Source organism: Hippopotamus amphibius, chromosome 9 (assembly GCF_030028045.1).
Source record: "Hippopotamus amphibius kiboko isolate mHipAmp2 chromosome 9, mHipAmp2.hap2, whole genome shotgun sequence".
Lineage (NCBI taxonomy): Eukaryota > Metazoa > Chordata > Mammalia > Artiodactyla > Hippopotamidae > Hippopotamus > Hippopotamus amphibius.
Window position 1 is genome coordinate 73,171,669 of NC_080194.1, and position 22,485 is coordinate 73,194,153.

Genomic DNA, 22,485 nt, shown 5'->3' on the forward strand with positions numbered 1-22,485 from the left:
TTCCCCTTTATTCTATTAATGTGGTGTATGACATTGATGGATTTTTGATATGTTGAACTATCCTTGCATTTCAGAATAAATCCCACTTGGTCATGGTTTATAATCCTATTATTACACTGCTGAATTCTATTTGCCGGAATTTTGTTGAGGATTTTTGCATCACAGTTCATAAGTGATATTGGTCTGTAGTTTCCTTTTTGTAGTGTTTGTCTAGCTTTGGTGTCAGGATTACCTTAGACTCTGCACTTTTCTCAATCTTTTTTCATGCTGTTCCTCAGACAAAATAACTTGTATTGTCCTATCTTCAAGTTCACTGATTTTTTCTGCTGCCTGCTTTAATTTGCCTTTGGATCCCTCTAGTCAATTTTTTATTTTGTTCTTGTACACGTTAGCTCCAGAATTTCTTTCTGGTTTCTTTTTAGGTTTTTTTTAATCTCTTTGTTAATATTTCCATTTACTCATAATAGTTTTCTTGACTTTATCCACATCTTCCTTTAGTTCTCTGAGTACTTTAATATCATTGGTTTAAAGTCTTTGTCTAGTGTATCTCACATCAGCTCTTTCTCAGGGACAGTTTCTGCTGATTTATTTTCTTCCTTTGAATGGGCTGTACTTTCCTATTTTTTATGCCTTGTGGTTTTGGGAGGTTGAAAACTGGACAGATTGTATTAAAATAATTCTTAATGTGGATGTGTGCATGTGTTATGAGTAATATTTATCCTTCTTGATATTCATTAATATTCTTGGATAAAAATTATTTCATAATTTTGAAGATTTTTTAAAATTTCATTTCCTCAGATTTTTTTTTTCTGTTTCTCCCCTCCTGTTAGGACTCCAGTCACATGTATATAATATTGCTTGATATTACCTCACCAGTCATTTGGATAAGTTCTATTCCTACATCTTGAAATTCACTGATCTTTACATCATCTGTAATGCCTAATCTGCTGATAATTTCATCCAATGAAATTTTCATTTCAGTTATTATTTCAGCTCTGGAATTTCCCTTTATTTGTCTTTTATTTCTTACAGTTATAACTTCATTATGTTCATGTTTTCCTTTCCATTCTTTTTTATACATCATTTATATTTGTCTTATATAATTTAATATCCTTATTAATTCTATCATGTCTTTCATTTCCAAGTTTGCCATTATTGGGTAATTTCTCCTGATTATAGGTACATTTTCCTGCTTCTTTACCTATCGGGTAAATTTTGTTTACATGCTGAACATTGTGATTTTACCATGCTGGGTACTAAATTTTCTTCTTCTCCTTGAAACTATTTTAGACTTTTTCTAGCAGGAAGTTAAGTTGATTGAAGCAATCCTTTGGATGCTTGCTTTTAAGCTCTTTAAGGGAAGTTCTAAAGTCATTTTAGTTCTAAATTATCCCATTTCAGAAGTGTGGGCTTCTGGAGTCTCTAGAGAATGCCTGAGTAATTATTGAGATCTCTGCACTCTCACTGGATGGAACTTGAATGATTCATACCCCCAGCATGAGTTGTCCAAGTTGTCTTAGAAATTTCTGGTAATTTTTCTTTTCCTTGAAGCTGATCTTGGCAAGCTTCATAGAATTTTACCCTGCAAGGGTTCACGTTGATATTTAACCATACAGTGAAAGAAACTCTTTACACATTTCACTGACAATATTTTTTTTAGCATAGCTCAATCCTCTGTGGAACTCTAGTCCACAAAGTCTAGCTGTCTTGACCTCTCCTTCATCTGGTTTCTTTTTCTCATTTCAGCATAATAGCTGGGTCCCTTTGAGGTTTTTCTTCCCAGTGCCTCAATCCAGTGTTCACCTGCAAGAAGGAAGCCTGGGGAATGGTAGAGCCTATTTCCTTTGTTTGCCTTTTCTCTGAGACCATCATACTGTGCTCCCTGTTGTCCATTGGCAGGAAAACTTATTTCCTTATTTTATCCAGTTTTCTAGTTGTTTATGGGAAGGATGCTAAGTTTCAACCCTTTTACTTGTCATAGCCATTACAGAGTTCTCATCATAGGTATTTTAATGAGAAAAGAAGATAGATTTTCATAAAAGCAGAGATTCTTCAAGGCAAACAGCAGAAAATAAAACCAGGGTCTTTTCTAATGATGCCATCTGATGTGAAGTGTCTAGGACAAGAAATATTCATGGCAAGTGCCTAGCTGGGAAATATGTCAGCAAAACACAAGAAGATTGTCTGGGTGCCTACTTAGTATGATTCTGAGGACCACAGGGCCTCACCCCACTCACCTTACCCTCAGGTCACTACTGTACCTGTCTTTTTCTTCATTCTAAAAAGTCCATGGTTATAGAAGTTAGATAGAAAAGGTTGATCCGTAGGGCATAAAAATTTTGATATCAACTATGAATTACTGGTACTTAGTCCTTTGCTGATACTTGGGAGGGAGTAAGGAATCCTAGTAAGACTTCTGACCTTGATGGGCTTTCTAAGAACCCTATCTGCCAAGGTGACTGAATTCAGCCTATTCACCCTTTCCCCTATTCTCCCCCTCTGCCTGCAGTTTGGATCAGGTGCCTTTCCTCATGCATGATTATGATCTGAGAAGAACAACCAATATCAAAGAGGTCCTGCCAAATGCCTCCCACCGACATAGTAGCTTTTTTCATTGGAATTTCCTGTGGACTCTGAATGCAGGCAAATGGTTTTCATATTCATGGGTAAGACACATTCCCCAGGTCAAAAAACCTGCATCGAATCCCTCTTTTGTATGAAGTTATGGGCTGCTCCTGGAGATAAATACACTGTGTACAGTGTAATTTTTTTATGTAAATTTATTTATTTTATTTATTGACTGCATTTGGGTCTTCGTTGCTGCACACGGGCTTTCTCTAGTTGCTGCAAGCAGGGGCTACTCTTCATTGTGGTGCACAGGCTCCTCATTGTAGTGGCTTCTCTTATTGTGGAGCATGGGACCTAGGTGCATGGGCTTCAATAGTTGTGGCTCACGGGCTCAACAGTTGTGGCGCACGGGCTTAGTTGCTCTGTGGCATGTGGAATCTTCCCAGAGCAGGGCTCGAACCCATGTCCCCTGCATTGGCAGGCAGATTCTTAACCACTGTGCCACCTAGGAAGTCCTACAGTGTAATTTTGATGCAAGTGTGGATGATTCTACCTGAGAGAGTTGGAGAACTTCATGCAAAGATATCATTTGACCCAAGATCATTACTAAGGGGAACGATGGACAACGACGGTGGTTTGTTTCAGAGATTACAGTATACTGGAGCAAGAGGGGATATGGGGTGTGTGTATGTGTAAGAAAGAAAGAGGAAGGATAAAGGGAAGGAGAGAGAGACAAAAGGAGGAGTAGGGAGGAGATGGGAGACAGATTGGGAGAAGAATCAGGAAATTTTGTTATGAGGAGACTATAGCAGTTCTTAACTAACAAGTTAGAGACTTTAGAATTACCCTGAAATTTTAATATGGGTAAAACAAAAGGTCAGATTTGCATGTGATAAAAGTCAAGCCTGCCTTTTCAAGATAGTTAAAGAAAATAAACTTTCATTTTCTAGGTTATCATATGTCTAGAGGGAATCCATGTGACCTAGGTTTTATCAATCATTTATACTCATTTTGAGTCTTTGATTTTGATAACAAACATCTGAACAGGACAGACAGCAGGCATTCATACTGCTAGCACCTATGGCAACAAAGCTAGCATAGTTGTGGGTCAGTTGTGGTGATAGCTGTCTTATCAGGTAATTGTGTAATTAGGAAAATAAATCTTCACGTACTTTTATGTACTGAGTGGAATGGAATTTTATTTATATTTGATGTTAATCTAGAGGACTGATTTGATCCTTTTTCATGTTAAAATAGTGAAACGTAAAGAATTATATAAGGATAGATTTATCCACTTCGAATTCATTTTATTAACTAGTAAGGAATAGCTGAATGTTGATTTGTAATTACTGTATCACCTCAGAATTCTCATATGAGTACATAGCCTATAAATGCTGTTTCCATTTGTGAAAATAATGGGATCAGTCTGATATTCCAGGTTTCTATATGTAGGCTCTGTATATGTCTCATCATACATGAATAAATAGATGTGTACAAACTAAAGAAGCTTCATTAGAATGTATATTTTGGCCTAGTTAGGCATAGGTCATGTTTTGTCTAATGTATGTTCCAGATGAAAAGACTGTTAATGTATCTAATGTGTAACTTATGGCTGGTAAAAGTCTCCCTTGTTTTAAGTGGTGGGATTGGATGTGTTGTAATAAATTTTGGTGGACTGTCTATAGGATTAACAGTTTTATTTTAGCATATTTAGGTGGAATGTTTGCAGTGTTTTGTTTTGCTATTGCTGTGGCTGCTGAGGAGTATCTTGAAACCTCAGGTTCAAATATGGTTATTTATGAGACTTTGTTTTTAGGTTTGCTTGTGGAGCGCTCATGGGTTGCATGCTGTGTGTTCAGAAGTGGTCGAAGTGGTGGTGGCACGTGATTTTAAAGATTTGGATGTTTGGATAATTTTCCATAGCAAAGAAATTGGTTGCTCTTTATTTGGGTGGGTATAATTATGGATTGATACGGAGTGAGTTGATGATAATTTGTTAGTATATTTGTTATTCTTGAGATTACTTGTGAAAATTAAGTAGTTAATCTGATCAATAATGAAATAAAAATAGGTACAGAAATTCTAGGAGTTGTCCTTGGAAGCTTAGCTGAGTTGCTGTTTCTCCAATAAAACCAAACTTTCTGTGGAACTGTTTTTATCCTTTTGTGAAAGTATAAATCTCAAAATTACAAAGTTATAATGCTCATGCATATAGATGGTGAGCTGGGTACAAGTTTTATTTAGCATGTTAATGTGGGAACAAGCAATATGACAAAACCCACTCAAAAGAAAAGTGAGAAACCAACATGCAAATAGTCAGTGCGACAAAGAAATGCTGAAATTGCATTTCTAAGTTAGATACAAACCTAGTGTATTATTTCAGTTAACGTACTCTGTGACAGTAAAACTTACTTTTAGAGTTGTCTTCCCTATCAAAACTCATTTGCATCTCTACTGGATAAAATCCTTTCCTCTTTTATCAGTTTTCTAGAAGTCAACATCTAACTTCACATAGTGTGTCCCCAATTAATGGTAAATAGTAAATATTTCAAAGAAAGGTACATCCCCCAAAGAGCCAGATAACGCTTAGGTGTGCTTGTTAAACAGTGTGCTACCATGATACTGGAGGGTTCAACAAGCCTTTTTTCTGAGTTTTGAATAATTTAGGTCCACTCCTGTAATCATAAATGACTTCTGTAGGTTATTCAGTGGCTGGTCTCATTATGATTTTGTGTTATTTGGCTTTATTAATTTCTATCAGTGCAGTTAACACACATAAAGTTCCTTGCTGCATAATCAGCAAATCTAGAGTCAGATCGACAACAACTACTAAGGCTATTTTTTTTAAACCTTTAGTGATTTAAAAATTTTTTTATTATTATTATTATTATTTCTTTTGGGCTGTGTTGGGTCTTCATTGCTGTGCACAGGCTTTCTCTAGTTGCGGCAAGTGGTGCCTACTCCTTATTGTGGTGTGCAGGCTTCTCAGTGCAGTGGCTTCTCTTGCTGTGGAGCATGGGCTCTAGTCACACAGGCTTCAGTGGTTGTGGCACATGGGCTCAGTAGTTGTGGCTCATAGGCTCTTGAGCACAGGCTCAGTAGTTGTGGTGCATGGGCTTAGTTGCTCCACAGGCATGTGGAATCTTCCTGGATGAGAGATTTTGGAAAAATAAAAAATGAATATGCATGGTAAGATTGCTCTCATCAGTTCATTCAATCTGGCATAGGTAATGTCCTGCTAAATCTAGGGTTATCAGTGTGCTTCCATGAAGTTATCTGCTCCTGCTCTAAAATTTAATCTTGGAAATTCTGATACAGATGGATTGGTGATTGGTGTCTAACTGAGATGGCAGTGTCAGCTTACACTAGGAAACCTGTTTCCATGAGTTTCTTCCTTGCATATCAATAACAAGAGTAACTATACAGTGTTTTCTAACAAAAATTTTGAGTTTAGCACTTCCAGTTTCTGATCTGTACTGTATAAGAAAGAAACCTTCAGACAAACATGGGAATAAGCAGAAACCACATGATAATTAAACTGAATTTGGTGAATTTGTTATAGTAAACAGCAATGTCAGAAAGGAGAATAAAATAGTCTACTAATAGAGTGTAATACGTAACTATTTTCAAAAGATTTGATCTGTTTCCCTTAAGAAAAAGAACATATCAGAACTTCCCTAGTGGTCCAGTGGTTAAGACTTCATGCTCCCAACACAGGGGACGTGGATTCAATCCCTGGTTGGCAATCTGAGATCCCACATGCCGTTTGACCAAAAGAAAAAAGATTGCTAAACTCTGAAACATATTTATATTATTTTACCTGCATAATATTAACTGGAAAGTTAAAGCTTCCCTTTTTATATTTTTCAACTCCTACCGTATTAAGGGCTTAATGCACAGTGTCAAGCTATACATGAAGCATGATCATTTCTACTTCTGGCCATGACAATTTACAGGTGCTGGTTGTGTCCTCCTGCCATAAACAACTAGAAAACCAGACAAAATAGATTAAATAGTCATTCTCAGATACTGGACAACACTCAGTGTAGAACTGTGATCCATGAGAGAAGGGAATAATAGGACAGCCTTATGATTGCCCTCCTATTCTGCCGAGAGGCACTGTCCAGCTATCACAGCAGGAGGAACCTAAGCAAAGCATGGCTGTCTTGTGGAATTGAGGAGAAAGAGATTGGATTTTGGGTAGATCAAGGTGGCTGGAATTTTGAGTGATGAAGATCAAAAGTGAGAGATCTCTCCAGAGAAGGACCTCCAGAAATCTGCATGGGGTCTGCTTGAATATGTTCCTGACATCTAAGAGGCACACAAATAGGGTGAAGCTCTACAAGGCTGGGCAAAGTACTATTAGGGAGCTTTTAGCTGAACCATTCTAAGAGCTCACAGGGGTCTGGAAGATATTCAAGTTCTAACTAACTATATTGGAAAATAGACTTTGTTGGATGTGTCGGGCCTTCAGTAAAAACCCTAAAAAGGTCACACCTCAGTAACAGGGCTAAACAAGCCCTACGTTAAAGGCTATTTTAGACCCACTTTAAAAAATATCCAGTTGATTTGCTAGTAGTGTAAATATCTGCCTAAAAAATATTATTGTACTTTAGGAGAGACAACAATATTAAGACCTCTAACAATGTAACAGTCACAGTGTCCAAGATCCAATAGTATAATTACCAAGCATACAAAGAAGCAGGAAAATGTGGCTTAAAACCAGGAGAAAAACTACACATTAAGATTCAGAAAAAAAAAAAGCAGAGCTGATAGAATTAAGAGAAAGGGAGTTTTCAAAAGCTATTTTAAGGAATTTTATTTTTTTGTTGCAATGGTAAATGGAATTGTTTCCTTAATTTCTCTTTCTGATTTTTCATTGTTAGTTTATAGAAATGCAAGAGATTTCTGTGTGTTAATTTTGTATCCTGCAACTTTACCAAATTTGTTGATTAGTTCTAGTAGTTTTCTGGTGGCATCTTTAGGATTTTCTATGTGCAGTGTATCATCTGCAAACAGTACCAGTTTTACTTCTTTTCCAATTTGGATTCCTTTTATTTCTTTTCTTCTCTGACTGCCATGGCTAAAATTTCCAAAACTATGTTGAATAATAGTGGTAAGTGGCACCCTTGTCTTGTTCCTGATCTTAGAGGAAATGCCCTCAGTTTTTCACCATTGAGAATGTTCGCTGTGGGTGTATCGTATATGGCCTTTATTATGTTGAAGTAGGTTCCCTCTATGCCAAGTTTCTAGAGAGCTTTTATTACAAATGGGTGTTGAATTTTGTCAAAAGCTTTTTCTGCATCTATTGAGATCATATGGTTTTCATTCTTCAGTTTGTTGATGTGATTAATCACACTGATTGATTTGCTGAACCTAGTGGCAGCGCAGGAGTAGAGATGCAGACATAGAGAACGGACTTGTGGAAACAGAGAGGAGGTAAGGGGAGGATGGGACAAATTGAGAGAGTAGCATTGACATATATACACTATCATGTGTAAAATAGATAGCTAGTGGGAAGCTGCTGTATAGCACAGGGAGATCAGCTCAGTGCTTTGTGATGACCTAGAGTGGGGGAATGGGGAGGGTGGGAGGAAGGCTCAAGAGGGAGGAGATATATGTATACATATAGCTGATACACTTTGTTGTACAGCAGAAAGTAACACAACACAGTAAAGCAATTATAATCCAACAAAGATGTTTAAGAAAAAAAGCTATTCAAACGTATCAGATTTAAAGAAAAACAACATGAGAAATATGTAAGATATTAAAAAAACTAAATAGAATTTCTAGAACTGAAAACCTATGCTGATATTAAAATTTTTTCAGTGATTGTTGATAGTTTGTGTATTTTGAGTAATTGCTCTATATCATCTAAGTGGTTGGATTAATGGACATAGAGTTGTTCATAATATTTTTTTATTATCCTTTTAGTGACTTTGGGATCAATGGCTATATTCCATTTTTCACTCCTGATTTTCATAATTTATCATTCTCTCTCTCCTCCCTTTCCCTATTGATATTTCCATTGTATTGATCTTGTCAGAGAAACAGTATTTGGTTTCATTGATTTCTGCTCAAATCTTTATTATTTTCTTTCTTGTGTTTGCCTTGGGTTTGATTTTATGTTTTATCTAGTTTGCTAAAGGGTAAATTTAAGTTACTTACTTCAGATGTTTTCTCTTTCCATCATAAGCATTTAATACTATACGTTTACCACTAAACACCGCCTCAACTGCATCTCGAAGATTTTGATATGTTACATTTTATATTTGGTTTGAAATACTTTTAAATTTCCCTTGAGGCTTCTTCCTTGACCCATGGAAGAAATTTTGTTTTCAAATTTCCAAATGCTTGTAGATTTTCCCGTTATCTTATTATTGATTTCTAGTTTAATTCTGTTCTGGTCTGACTGCATACTTTGTATTATTTCTTTTTTTTTCATATTTATTGAAGTTCATTTTATAGTTCAGAATATGGCCTGTTTTATTGTTCCAAATGTACATAAAAGGAATGTGTATTCTGCCATCAAATGAATTACAAAATAGCAAACATACAGAAAGATTTTGAATAGCATTGATCATTAGGGAATTGCAAGTTAAAACCATAATGTAATGCCACTATTCATCCATTAGAATGGCTAAAATCAAAGAAACTGACAGTAGCAAAAGGTAACATATCCCTCAGAAGTGAAGGTAAAGTCAAGGCCTTCTCAGATGAAGGGAAAATTAGAGAATTCATTGCCAGAAGACCTGCTCTAAAAAAAAGGCAAAAGAAAATATCCGAAGGAAACTTGGAACTTTCACATTGAAGGAATGGCAGAAGATATGGTAAATATGAGGGTGAATAGGATAGAATACTTTTCTTCTGTTAATTTTAAAAATATGTGTGATTGTTAAAAGTGAAAACATACCATTTTCTTACGAGGTTTTCCATGTCTGTAGATTTAATCCATATAGAACTACTGTAACATTATGGGGGGATAGAAAAGTTAAAGCACCTACAAAGCTGTAAGAATTCTACATTTTACTTGAAGTGTTAAAATATTGATCCTAAATGGACTGTGAAAAGATAGAGTCAGAAGATAGTTTGTAATCTTGAAAGCAACCACTAAAAATATTACAGTTATAGCCAAGTTATACTTACAAACTATATACGTAATTGTTATATATATTTAATATATAATACATATGATAAGTCAAAATGGCATGCTAAAAGTAACTCAGATAATCCAAAAGAAGGCAAAAAAGAACAAAGGAACAAAAATAGAAGGGTCAAGCAAAAAGAAATCAAAAATTGAAACCTAAATACATCCATATTAATAATTACATTAAAAGTAATGGTCAAGTAATACCAGTTAAACAGAGAGAATCTGAGTTTATTTTTTTAAAAAAACTCAAATTCTTGATGTCTATAAAAATCCTTTTCAACTATAATCACTATATTTTTAAAATCAGTTTTACAGGTTTAAAATTAAAATAATGCAAAAAGATATACCATACAGACACTAATCAAAGGAAATCTGGAGTGGCTATATTAATATCTGGCAGAATGAACTTCACAACAAGGAAAGTTACTAGTGGTATAAAAGGGAATATGAAATGATAATAAAAGGGTCAACTCATCAAAAACACAAAAATCTTAAATTTGTATGCAGTGAAGAATACAACTTTAAATTACATGAAGCAAATCTGATGGAACTTAAAGAAAAAATAGGAGAGAAAAAGATGGCGGCGAAGTAGAGAGACGTGGAGTGCATCCCTCTCCACAGATGCATTGGGAATGCACGGAAGGACACAGTCATTCCCACAGAGAACCAGCTGAACACCAGCAGACGGCCTCGGACACCAGAAAGGGCTGCGGGGAGCCCGACATAGCCGGTAGGGAGGCATCTACGAGGGCTCAAAGAGGGTGAAGCGGCGGAGCTGTGGCAGACGGGAGGGAGTGAGAAACATACGGAGGGTCCGCAGCGCAGCTCAGCGTTCCCGGACCAAGACATCGATCCGCGGCTGAACGGAGGGTCCAGGAGTGGGAGCGTGGGAACCGGAGAGCTGGGTCAAGGTGAGAAACATTGTTGCCGGTAGGGTGACGGACCGAGAGGACAGGAGGGAGGAGGTCCGCGGAGAGGAGTGCCGGTCCCTGAGAGCTGCCCGGCCATGATGGCGGCTGGAGGCTGCAGGCTCCTGGGGGGGGGGGGGCGGGGGGGGAGGAGCCATGCGCATAGCCTCTCCCTCTCTTTCGGCGCCTCTGCAACAGGCAGTGGAGAGATGCCCTGCGGGCCACCTAAGGCGCCCAGGGATAACAAGCACCCTCAGGCACTTGGGCGGGGCTAGATTAAAACTCCTTGCAACGCCAGCAGCAGAGAGGCTGCCCAGAGGAAAAAAAAAAAAACCAGCATCAAAAAGAAAAAACCCTGAGAGAGGCCCAACTCTAAGACTTTCTGTTTACACCTGAGCCACCAGCGCCCTCTGCAACAGGCACCTCCAAGCCTGACTGAAACAACAGTGCGCCACTGCTCACTCACTCCCAGGAGAAGGAGCCACTATTGTACCCTCTCCCTCCCCACACACCGAGGCTTACAGACGAACAATAAAGGAACCTCTGCTGGTCACAGAATAACGCAAAAAAAAACCCAAGGCAAGGAGAAGGACACTTACAGCTGAGACGCTAAGGAAACAGAAATAGTAGTATCAATACCTATTGAACTGGTCCATTCTGGGATCAGTTCTGGATTTTTTTTTTTTTCTTTCTCTCTCTCTCTCTTTTTTTTTTTTTGGATTTATTAAATACAATCTTAGCCCTAAGGGATCTACAAGTTTTACAACATAATTTTTTAAGGATATTTTTTATTCTTTTTTTTTTTTTTTTGCCTTTTTATATACTTCTATATCTAGCTAAGTTTTTGGTAGTACGGACAATATATCTCTCATACTTTCCTTTCATCCCTTTCTTTTATACACTTCTATTCCTTTCTTTTTCTTTGCATATTTCCAACCACATTACGCTCTTCTGTTCCCCTTTCTTCCAGCCATTTTAAGTGTATTTTATCTTAACATACTTATAATCAACACTATCGGTCTGCTCAGACTCCTTGCTCTATTCTCCAGATGATGCACTGCCTTGGTATTAATATTAGGCTTTTGTCTTTATCTTAGTTCTTAGTACAGTTGTCTAATTACATTCTGAGAATCTCCATTCTCTCTGGTGGTACTCCAGCTCATTTCTATATTTGATCCTAGCTTACAAAATCTCCCTGGATTGATGTTTGTATGTGTAGGGTGTTATTTGTTGTTTGTTTGCTTTTGCTTTTGTCTCTGATTTGTTCTGTTTCAGTTGTCAATTTCTGCTGGGTTTCTCTTTGAATATCTGATAGCACACTGGGGTTCTGTCAGGTCTTTCTAGAGCCTTATGTCCTAACGGATTCAATAATTGTGTGTCTTATACATATATGTGTTTCCTAGACTGAATATTCATTTAATCCAATACTTGGACATTAGTCTGAGGCTTGGACAGTCTTCTATAAAACCTCTATCACCAGGACAAGCAACCCCAAAAGCTTGGACAACCATGAGGAAACAAAGAAACCCCATGCAGGCAAAGGAGCAGGAAAAAAACCCACAAGACCAAATAAATGAGGAGGAAATAGGAAAAATGCCTGAAAAAGATTTTAGAGTAATGATAGTGAAAATGATACAAAATCTCGATAACAAAATAGAGAAAGTACAAGAAACAGTTCATAAGAACTCAGAAAAACAAACAGCAATGGATAACAAAATAACTGAAATTAAAAATACTCTAGATGCTATAACCAGCAGAATGACTGAGGCAGAAGAACGAATAAGTGAGTTGGAAGATAGAATGGGAGAAATAAACGCCACAGAGCAGGAAAAAGAAAAAAAAATAAAAAGACTAGAAGACAGCCTCAGAGACCTCAGTGATAACCTTAAATGTACCAACATTCGAATTATAGGCATCCCAGAAGAAGAAGAAAACAAGAAAGGGTCTGAGAAAATATTTGAAGAGGTTATAGTGGAAAACTTCCCCAACATGGGAAAGGAAATAATTCACCAAGTCCAGGAAGCACAGAGAGTCCCATACAGAATAAACCCAAGGAGAAATACACCAAGACACATATTAATCAAACTAATGACAATTAAACACAAAGAAAAAATATTAAAAGCAGCAAGAGAAAAGCAACAAACAACATATAAGGGAAAACCCATAAGGATAACAGCTGACCTTTCTACAGAAACTCTGCAGGCCAGAAGGGAATGGCAGGATATACTGAAAGTCCTGAAAGAGAGAAACCTACAGCCAAGAATACTCTACCCAGCAAGAATCTCATTCAGATTTGAGGGAGAAATCAACAGCTTTTCAGACAAGCAAAAGTTAAGAGAATTCAGCACCACCAAACCAACCTTACAACAAGTGCTAAAGGAACTTCTCTAAGTAGGAGACACAAGAAAAGGAAAACACCTACAAATACAAACCCAAAACAATTAAGAAAATGGTCATTGGAACACACATGTCAATAATCACTTTAAATGTCAATGGATTAAATGCTCCAACCAAAAGACACAGACTGGCTGAATGGATACAAAAACAAGACCTTTCTATATGCTGCCTACAAGAAACCCACTTCAGACCAAGGGATACATATAGACTGAAAGTGAAGGGATGGAAAAAGATATTCCATGCAAATGGAATTCAAAAGAAAGCTGGAGTAGCAATACTCATATCAGACAAATTAGACTTGAAAGTAAAGACTATTAAAAGAGACAAGGAAGGACACTACATAATGATCAAGGGATCCATGCAAGAAGAACATATCACAATGGTAAATATCTATGCCCCCAATATAGGAGCACCTCAATACATAAGGCAAATGCTAACAGCTATAAAAGGGGACATCGACAGTAACACAATTATAGTGGGAGACTTGAACACCCCACTTACATCCATGGACAGATCATCCAAACAGAAAATAAATAAAGACACACAAGCTTTAAATGACACATTAGACCATCTCGACTTCATTGATATTTATAGGACATTCCATCCAAAAACGACAGACTACACGTTCTTCTCCAGTGCACACGGAACATTTTCCAGGATAGATCACATCTTGGGTCACAAATCAAACCTCAGCAAATTCAAGAAAATTGAAATCATATCAAGCATCTTCTCAGACCACAACGCCATGAGACTAGATATCAATTACAGGAAAAAAACTGCAAAAAATACAAACACATGGAGGCTAAACAATTCACGCTTAAACAACCAAGGAATCACTACAGAAATCAAAGAGGAAATCAAAAAATATCTAGAAACAAATGACAATGAAAACACAACAACCCAAAACCTATGGGACGCAGCAAAAGCAGTTCTAAGAGGGAAGTTTATAGCAATACAGTCCTACCTTAAGAAACAAGAAAATGATCGAATAAACAACCTAACCTTACACCTCAAACAACTAGAGAAAGAAGAACAAAGAAACCCCAAAGTGAGCAGAAGGAAAGAAATCATAAAGATCAGAGCAGAAATAAATGAAAAAGAAAGGAAAGAAACCATAAGAAAAATAAATAAAACTAAAAGCTGGTTCTTTGAGAAGATTAACAAAATGGATAAACCATTAGCCAGACTCATCAAGAAAAAAAGGGAGAAGATGCAAATCAACAGAATTAGAAATGAAAAAGGAGAAGTCACAACGGACACCTCAGAAATACAAAACATCATGAGAGACTACTACAAGCAACTATATGCCAATCAATTGGATAACCTGGAAGAAATGGATACATTCTTAGAAAAATACAATCTTCCAAGACTGAACCAGGAAGAAATAGAAACCATGAACAGACCAATCACAAGTACAGAAATTGAGGCAGTGATTAAAAATCTCCCAACACACAAAAGCCCAGGACCAGATGGATTCACAGGCGAATTCTATCAAACATTTCGAGAAGAGTTTACACCTATCCTTCTCAAACTCTTCCAAAATATTGCAGAAGGTGGAGCACTCCCAAACTCATTGTACGAGGCTACCATCACCCTGATACCAAAACCAGCCAAAGATGTCACAAAAAAAGAAAACTACAGACCAATATCACTGATGAATATGGATGCAAAAATCCTCAACAAAATACTAGCTAACAGACTCCAACAGCACATTAAAAAAATCATACACCATCATCAAGTGGGGTTTATCCCTGGGATGCAAGGATTCTTCAATATACGCAAATCAATCAATGTGATACATCATATCAACAAATTGAAGGATAAAAACCATATGATCATTTCAATAGATGCAGAAAAAGCTTTTGACAAAGTTCAACATCCATTTATGATAAAAGCTCTCCAGAAAATGGGCATAGAAGGAAATTACCTCAACATAATAAAAGCCATATATGACAAACCAAAAGCCAACATTGTTCTCAATGGGGAAAAACTGGAAGAATTCCCTCTAAGAACAGGAACAAGACAAGGGTGTCCACTCTCACCACTGTTATTCAACATAGTTTTGGAAGTGTTAGCCGCAGCAATCAGAGAAGAAAAAGAAATTAAAGGAATCCACATTGGAAAAGAAGAAGTAAAATTGTCACTCTTTGCAGATGACATGATATTATATATAGAAAACCCTAAAGACTCTACCAGAAAACTGCTAGCACTCATTGATGAGTTTAGTAAAGTAGCAGGATACAAAATTAATGCACAGAAATCTCTTGCATTCCTATACACTAACAATGGAAGAGCAGAAAGAGAAATTAAGGAAACTCTCCCATTCACCATTGCAACCAAAAGAATAAAATACCTAGGAATAAACCTGCCTAAGGAGGCAAAAGATCTGTATGCAGAAAACTTTAAGACATTGATGAAAGAAATCAAAGACGACACAAACAGATGGAGGGACATACCATGTTCCTGGATTGGAAGAATCAACATCGTGAGAATGACTGTACTACCCAAAGCAATTTACAGATTCCATGCAATCCCGATCAAATTACCAATGGCATTTTTCACAGAACTAGAGCAAGAAATCTTACGATTTGTATGGAAACGCAAAAGACCCCGAATAGCCAAAGCAATCTTGAGAAGGAAAAATGGAGTTGGTGGAATCAGGCTTCCTGACTTCAAACTATACTACAAGGCCATAGTGATCAAGACAGTATGGTACTGGCACAAAAATAGAAAGGAAGATCAATGGAATAGAATAGAGAACTCAGAAGTAAGCCCAAACACATATGGGCACCTTATCTTTGACAAAGGAGGCACAAGTATACAATGGAAAAAAGACAGCCTCTTCAATAAGTGGTGCTGGGAAAATTGGACAGCAACATGTAAAAGAATGAAATTAGAACACTTCCTAATACCATACACAAAAATAAACTCCAAATGGATTAAAGACCTACATGTAAGGCCAGACACTATAAAATTCCTAGAGGAAAACATAAGCAGAACACTCTATGACATACATCCAAGCAACATCCTTTTTGACCCACCTCCTAGAATCATGGAAATAAAATCAAGAATAAACGAATGGGACCTCATGAAACTTAAAAGCTTTTGCACAGCAAAAGAAACCATAAACAAGACTAAAAGGCAACCCTCAGAATGGGAAAAAATAATTGCCTATGAAACAACAGACAAAGGATTAATCTCCAAAATATACAAGCAGCTGCAGCAGCTTCATACCAAAAAAGCAAATAACCCAATCCACAAATGGGCAGAAGACCTAAATAGACATTTCTCCAAAGAAGACATACAGATGGCCAACACACACATGAAAAGATGCTCAACATCACTCGTCATCAGAGAAATGCAAGTCAAAGCCACAATGAGGTATCACCTCACACCAATCAGAATGGCCATCATCACAAAGTCTGGAAACCACAAATGTTGGAGAGGGTGTGGAGAAAAGGGAACTCTCCTGCACTGTTGGTGGGACTGTAACTTGGTACAGCCACTATGGAAAACAATTTGGAGGTTCCTTAAAAAAGTACAAATAGAACTACCATATGATCCAGTAATCCCACTCCTGGGCATATACCCAAAGAAAACCATCATCCCAAAAGAAACTTGTACCATAATGTTTATTGCAGCACTATTTACAATAGCCAGGACATGGAAGCAACCGAAATGCCCATCAACAAATGAATGGATACAGAAGATGTGGCATATATATACAATGTAATATTACTCAGCTATAAAAAGGGATGAGATGGAGCTATATGTAATGAGGTGGATAGAACTACAATCTGTCATACAGAGTGAAGTAAGTCAGAAAGAGAAGGACAAATATTGTATGCTAACTCACATATATGGAATCTAAAAATGGTACTGATGAACTCAGTGACAAGAACAAGGAAGCAGATACAGAGAATGGACTGGAGAACTCGAGGTATGGGAGGGGGCGGGGGGTGAAGAGGAAACTGAGAAGAAGCAAAAGAGTAGCACAGACATATATATACTACCAACTGTAAAATAGTCAGTGGGAAGTTGTTGTATAACAAAGGGAGTCCAACTCGAGGATGGAAGATGCCTTAGAGGACTGGGGCAGGGAGGGTGGGGGGGACTCGGGGGGGGGTGTCAAGGAAGGGAGGGAATATGGGGATATGTGTATAAAAACAGTTGATTGAACCTGGTGTTCCCCCCAAAAAAAATAATTAAAAAAATAAAATAAAGTAACATAAATAAAAAAAAAGAAAATAGCAGAGAGAGAATTTGACCGAAAAAAAAAAAAAAAATCTTCTTTACAGTTTGCTGGATTCAATTTTGTAAATTGAACATGTGTACATTTATAATAGAATAATACCACTGAAAATATTAACTTACAAAATTTGCTAGTTGCTGAATAATCATAATTACATTAAAAGCTAGATCATTAGAAAATTAAAGTATTGAAACTGTTAAAAAAAAAGAAAAAAGAAAAAATAGGAAACTATACAATCATACATTTCAACACTTTTTTTTCCCAGTAATTGAAGAACAAATAGAACAAAAACCAAGTATATAGAAGATAAGGCTATGTCCTGGGCCGTGAAAAAATCTTGACCAATATAAAAGAATAGAAATTGTACCAAGTGTGTTCTCTAACCAAAATGGAGTTAAACTAGAAATCATTAACAGAGAGATATCTGGAAAATTCCAAGATATTTTTAATCTTTTTGTATTTTTTCTAATTGGGTAAATTTGACACTTAACATTATTGAATTTAATGTGTACAGCCTCTTACTTTGATACAATTATATATTGTAAAATGGTTGCTATTGTAATATTTATCACATAACTTACTTATAGTATATTATTATCAGTATTCAATATACTGTACATTAGATCTCTTTGATTTATTTAGTATTTGTTACAAGGTTAAACCCTAAACACCATCACCCCCTTGCATCACCATCACCCTCCACCCCTGCACCCCCTGGTAATCACCATCTTATTCTGTTTATTTTTTTAACCGTTTTGTAGTTGGTTTTTTTGTTTTTTTTTTTTTTTAGATTCCATGTATAAGTGATACCATACAGTATTTGTTTTTCTCTGTCTTAGCATAATGTGCTCAAGTTCCATCTGTGTTGCCACAAATTGCAGGATATCTTCCTTTCTTATGGCTGTATAATATTATACTGTGTATATATACCAAATCCTTATTATCCATTCACCCACTGATGGGAATTTGGGCTGTTTCTGTGAATAGTGCTGTGATAAACATGGGAATTCAGGTATCTCATTGAACTCCTGTTTTCATTTCCTTTAGATATATACCCAAAAGTGAAATTGCTGGAGATCTCTTTTTAATTTTTTGAGGAACCCCATTTTGTTTTTCATAGTAGTTGTAATAATTTACATTTCACCTTATAACAGTGTGTAAGGGTTCCCTTTTCACCACAGTCTTGCCAGCACTTATCTCTCTCTTTGTGTGTGTGTGTGTTTTCTGTTTGTTTTGTTTGTGGTTTCCTTTGCTGTGCAAAAGCCTTTAAGTTTAATTAGGTCCCATTTGTTTATTTTTGTTTTTATTTTCATTACTCTAGGAGGTGGATCAAAAAAAAATCTTGCTGCAATTTATTTCAGAGAGAGTTCTCCCTATGTTTTCCTCTAAAAGTTTTATAGTATCTGGCCTTACATTTAGGTCTTTAATCCATTTTGAATTTATTTTTTGTATGGTGTTAGGGAGTGTTCTAATTTCATTCTTTTACATGTAGCTGTCCAGTTTTCCCAACACCATTTATTGAAAAGACTATCTTTTCTCCATTGTATATTCTTGCCTTCTTTGTCATAGATGAGGTGACCATAACTGCATGGGTTTATCTCTGGACTTCCTATCCTGTTGCGTTGAACTATATTTCTGTTTTTGTGCCAGTACCATACTGTTTTGATGACTAGCTTTGTAGTATAGTCTGAAGTCAGGGAGCCTGATTCCTCCAGCTCTGTTTTCTTTCTCAGTATTGCTTTGGCTGCTCAGAGTCTTTTGTGTTTCCATACAAATTCTAAATTTTTTTGTTCTAATTCTGTGAAAAGTGCCATTGCTAGTTTGATAGGGATTGCAGTGAATTTGTAGATTGCTTTGGGTAGTATACTCATTTTCACAATATTGATTCTTTCAATCCAAGAACATGGCTATCTCTCCATCTGTTTGTGTCATCTTTGATTTCTTTCATCAGTATCTTATAGTTTTCTGAGTATTGGTCTTTTGCCTCCTTAGGTAGGTTTATTCCTAGGTATTTTATTCTTAACATAAATAAAGGAATTATTTATTTCATCTCTCTCATCTTTCATTGCTAGAATATAGGAATGCAAGAGATTTTTGTGTATTAATTTTGTAGACTGCAACTTTACCACATTCATTGCTGAGCTCTAGTAGTTTTCTGGTAGCATCTTTTGGATTTTCTATGTGTAGTATCATGTCATCTGCAAACACTGACAGTTTTACTTGTTTTTTCCAATTTGGATTCCTTTTATTTCTTTTTCTTCTCTGATTGCCATGGCTAGGACTTCCAAAACTATGTTGAATAAAAGTGTAAAGCAATTATATTCCAATAAAGAGCCTTAAAAAAAGTGGCAAGAGTTAACGTCCTTGTCTTGTTCCTGATCTTTGAGGAAATGCTTTCAGCTTTTCACCATTGAGTATAATGTTAGCTGTAGGTTTGTTATATATGACCTTTATTATGTTGAGGTAGGTTCCCTCTAAGCCCACTTTCTGGAGAGTTTTTAACCATAAATATGTGTTGAGATTTGTCAAAAGCTTTTTCTGCATCTGTTGAGATGACCATATGGTTTTTAATCCTTCAGTTTATTAATGTGGTATATAATATTGATTGATTTGTGTATGTTGAAGAATTCTTTCATCTCTGGGATAAATCCCACTTGATCAGGGTATACGATCCTTTGAATGTGTTGTTGGATTTGGTTTGCTAGTATTTTTTTGAAGAATTTTGCACCTGTGTTCATCAGTGATATTGGCCTGTAATTTCTTTATTCTTTTTTTGGTGATATCTCTGTCTGGTTTTGGTATCAGGGTGATGGTCACCTCGTAGAATGAGCATGGGAGTGTTTCTTCCTCTGCACTTTTTTGGAAGAGTTTCAGAAGGGTAGGTGTTAACTCTTCTCTGAATGTTTGATAGAATTTTCCTGTGAAGCTACCTGGTCCTAGACTTTTGTTTGTTGGAAGATTTTTAATTACAGTTTCAATTTCAGTACTTGTGATTGGTTGGTTCATAGTTTCTATTTCTTCCTGGTTCAGTCTTTGGGGGATTTTATTTATCTAACAATTCATCCGTTTCTTCTAGGTTGTCCATTTTATTGGCATATAGTTTCTTGTAGTAAACTCTTATGATCATTTGTATTTCTGTGGTGTTTGTTGTAACTTCTCCATTTTCATTTCTAATTTTATTGATTTGAATCCTCCCTCTTATTTTTTTTTTTTTTTGATGAGTCTGGCTAAAGGTTTGTCAATTTTGTTTATCTTCTCAAAGAACTATGTTTTAGTTTCATTGATCTTTGCTATTGTTTTCTTCATCTCTATTTCATTTATTTCTTCTCCAATCTTTATGATTGCTTTCCTTCTACTAACTTTGGGTCTTGTGCGTTCTTCTTTCTCTAGTTGCTTTAGGTGTAAGGATTGGTGGTTTACTTGAGATTTTTCTTGTTTCTTGAGGTAAGATTTTAGGCTATAAGGTTCCCTCTTAGAACTGCTTTTACTACATCCCATAGGTTTTGAATTGTCGATTTTTCATTGTTGTTTGTCACTAGGTATTTTTTGATTTCCTCTTTGATTTCTTCAGTGATCCATTGATTATTTACTTACCTATTGCTTAGCCTCCATTTGTTTGTGTTTTTTACAATTTTTTCCTGTAATTGATTTCTAGTTTCATAGTGTTGTGGTTGGAAAAGATGTTTAATATGATTTCAGTGTTCTTAAATTTACCATGGCTTGATTTGTGACCCACAAGGTGATGTATCCTGAAGACTGTTTTGTGTACACTTAAGAAGAAAGTGTGTTCTGCTGCTTTCAGATGGAATATCCTATAAATATCAATTACTTCTATTCTAATGTGTGATTTAAGGTTTGTGTTTCCTTATTAATTTTCTGTCTGGATAATCTATTAATTGGTATAAGTGGGGTGTTAAAGTCCCCCACAATTATTATTTTTTAAGCTCTTTATTGGAATATAATTGCTTTACACTGTTGTGCCAGTTTTTGCTGTACAACAAAGTGAATCAGCTGTATTTATACATATATTTCCATATCCCATCCCTCCGGCGACTCCTTCCCATCTTCCCTATCCCAGCCCTCTAAGTCATCACCCATCATCAAGTTGATCTCCCTGTGTTATGCAGCAGCTTCCCACTAGCTATCTATTTTACATTTGGTAGTGTATATATGTCACTGCTACTCTCTCACTTCATCCCGGCTTTCCCTTCACCTCCCCACCCCCGCACCAAGTCCTCAAGTCCATTACATCTGCATCTTTATTCTTGCCCTGTCACTGGGTTCATCTGTACCATTTTTTTAGATTCCATATATATGAGTTAGCATACAGTATTTGTTTTTCTCTTTCTGACTTACTTCATTCTGTATGACAGATTCTGGGGCCATACACCTCACTATAAATAACTCAATTTCATTCCTATTTGTGGCTGAGTAATATCTTTATCCATTCATCAGTTGATGGGCATTTAGGTTAGTTCCATGTCCTAGTTATTGTAAATAGTGCTTCACTGAACATTGTGGAACGTGTTTCTTTTTGGATTATGGTTTTCTCAGGGTATATGCCCAGGAGTGGGATTGCTGGGTCATATGGTAGTTCTATTTGTAGTTTTTTAAGAACCTCTGTACTGTTTTCCATAGTGGCTGTACAATTTACATTCCCACCAACAGTGCAGGAGAGTTCCCTTTTCTCCACACCCTCTCCAACATTTGTTGTTTCTAGATTTTGTGATGATGGCCATTCTGACCGGTGTGAGGTGATACCTCATTGTGGCTTTGACTTGCATTTCTCTAATGATTAGTGACGTTGAGCATCTTTTCATGTGTTTCTTGGCCATGTGTATGTTTTCTTTGGAGAAATATCTATTTAGGTCTTCTGCCCATTTGTGGATTGGGTTATTTGCTTTTTTGGTATTAAGCTTCATGAGCTGCTTGTATATTTTGGAGGTTAATCCTTTGTCCGTTGTTTCATAGGCAATTATTTTTTCCCATTCTGAGGGTTGCCTTTCAGTCTTGTTTATGGTTTCTTTCACTGTGCAAAAGCTTTTAAGTTTCATGAGGTCCCATTTGTTTATTCGTGATTTTATTTCCATGATTCTAGGAGGTGGGTCAAAAAGGATGTTGCTTGGATGTATGTCATAGAGTGTTCTGCCTATGTTTTCCTCTAGGAGTTTTATAGTGTCTGGCCTTACATGTAGGTCTTTAATCCATTT

The 22,485-nt window shown here is 36.5% G+C and overlaps 1 protein-coding gene across 1 annotated transcript in view; it reads left to right on the forward strand.

Moving 5' to 3' along the window:
* LOC130860908 (glycerophosphodiester phosphodiesterase domain-containing protein 4-like) overlaps positions 1-22,485 on the forward strand; it is a 147,705-nt gene that overhangs the window by 85,118 nt on the left and 40,102 nt on the right. The window contains 1 exon segment of the mRNA XM_057749446.1: positions 2,510-2,666. Coding sequence (XP_057605429.1) covers positions 2,510-2,666 — 157 coding nt within the window.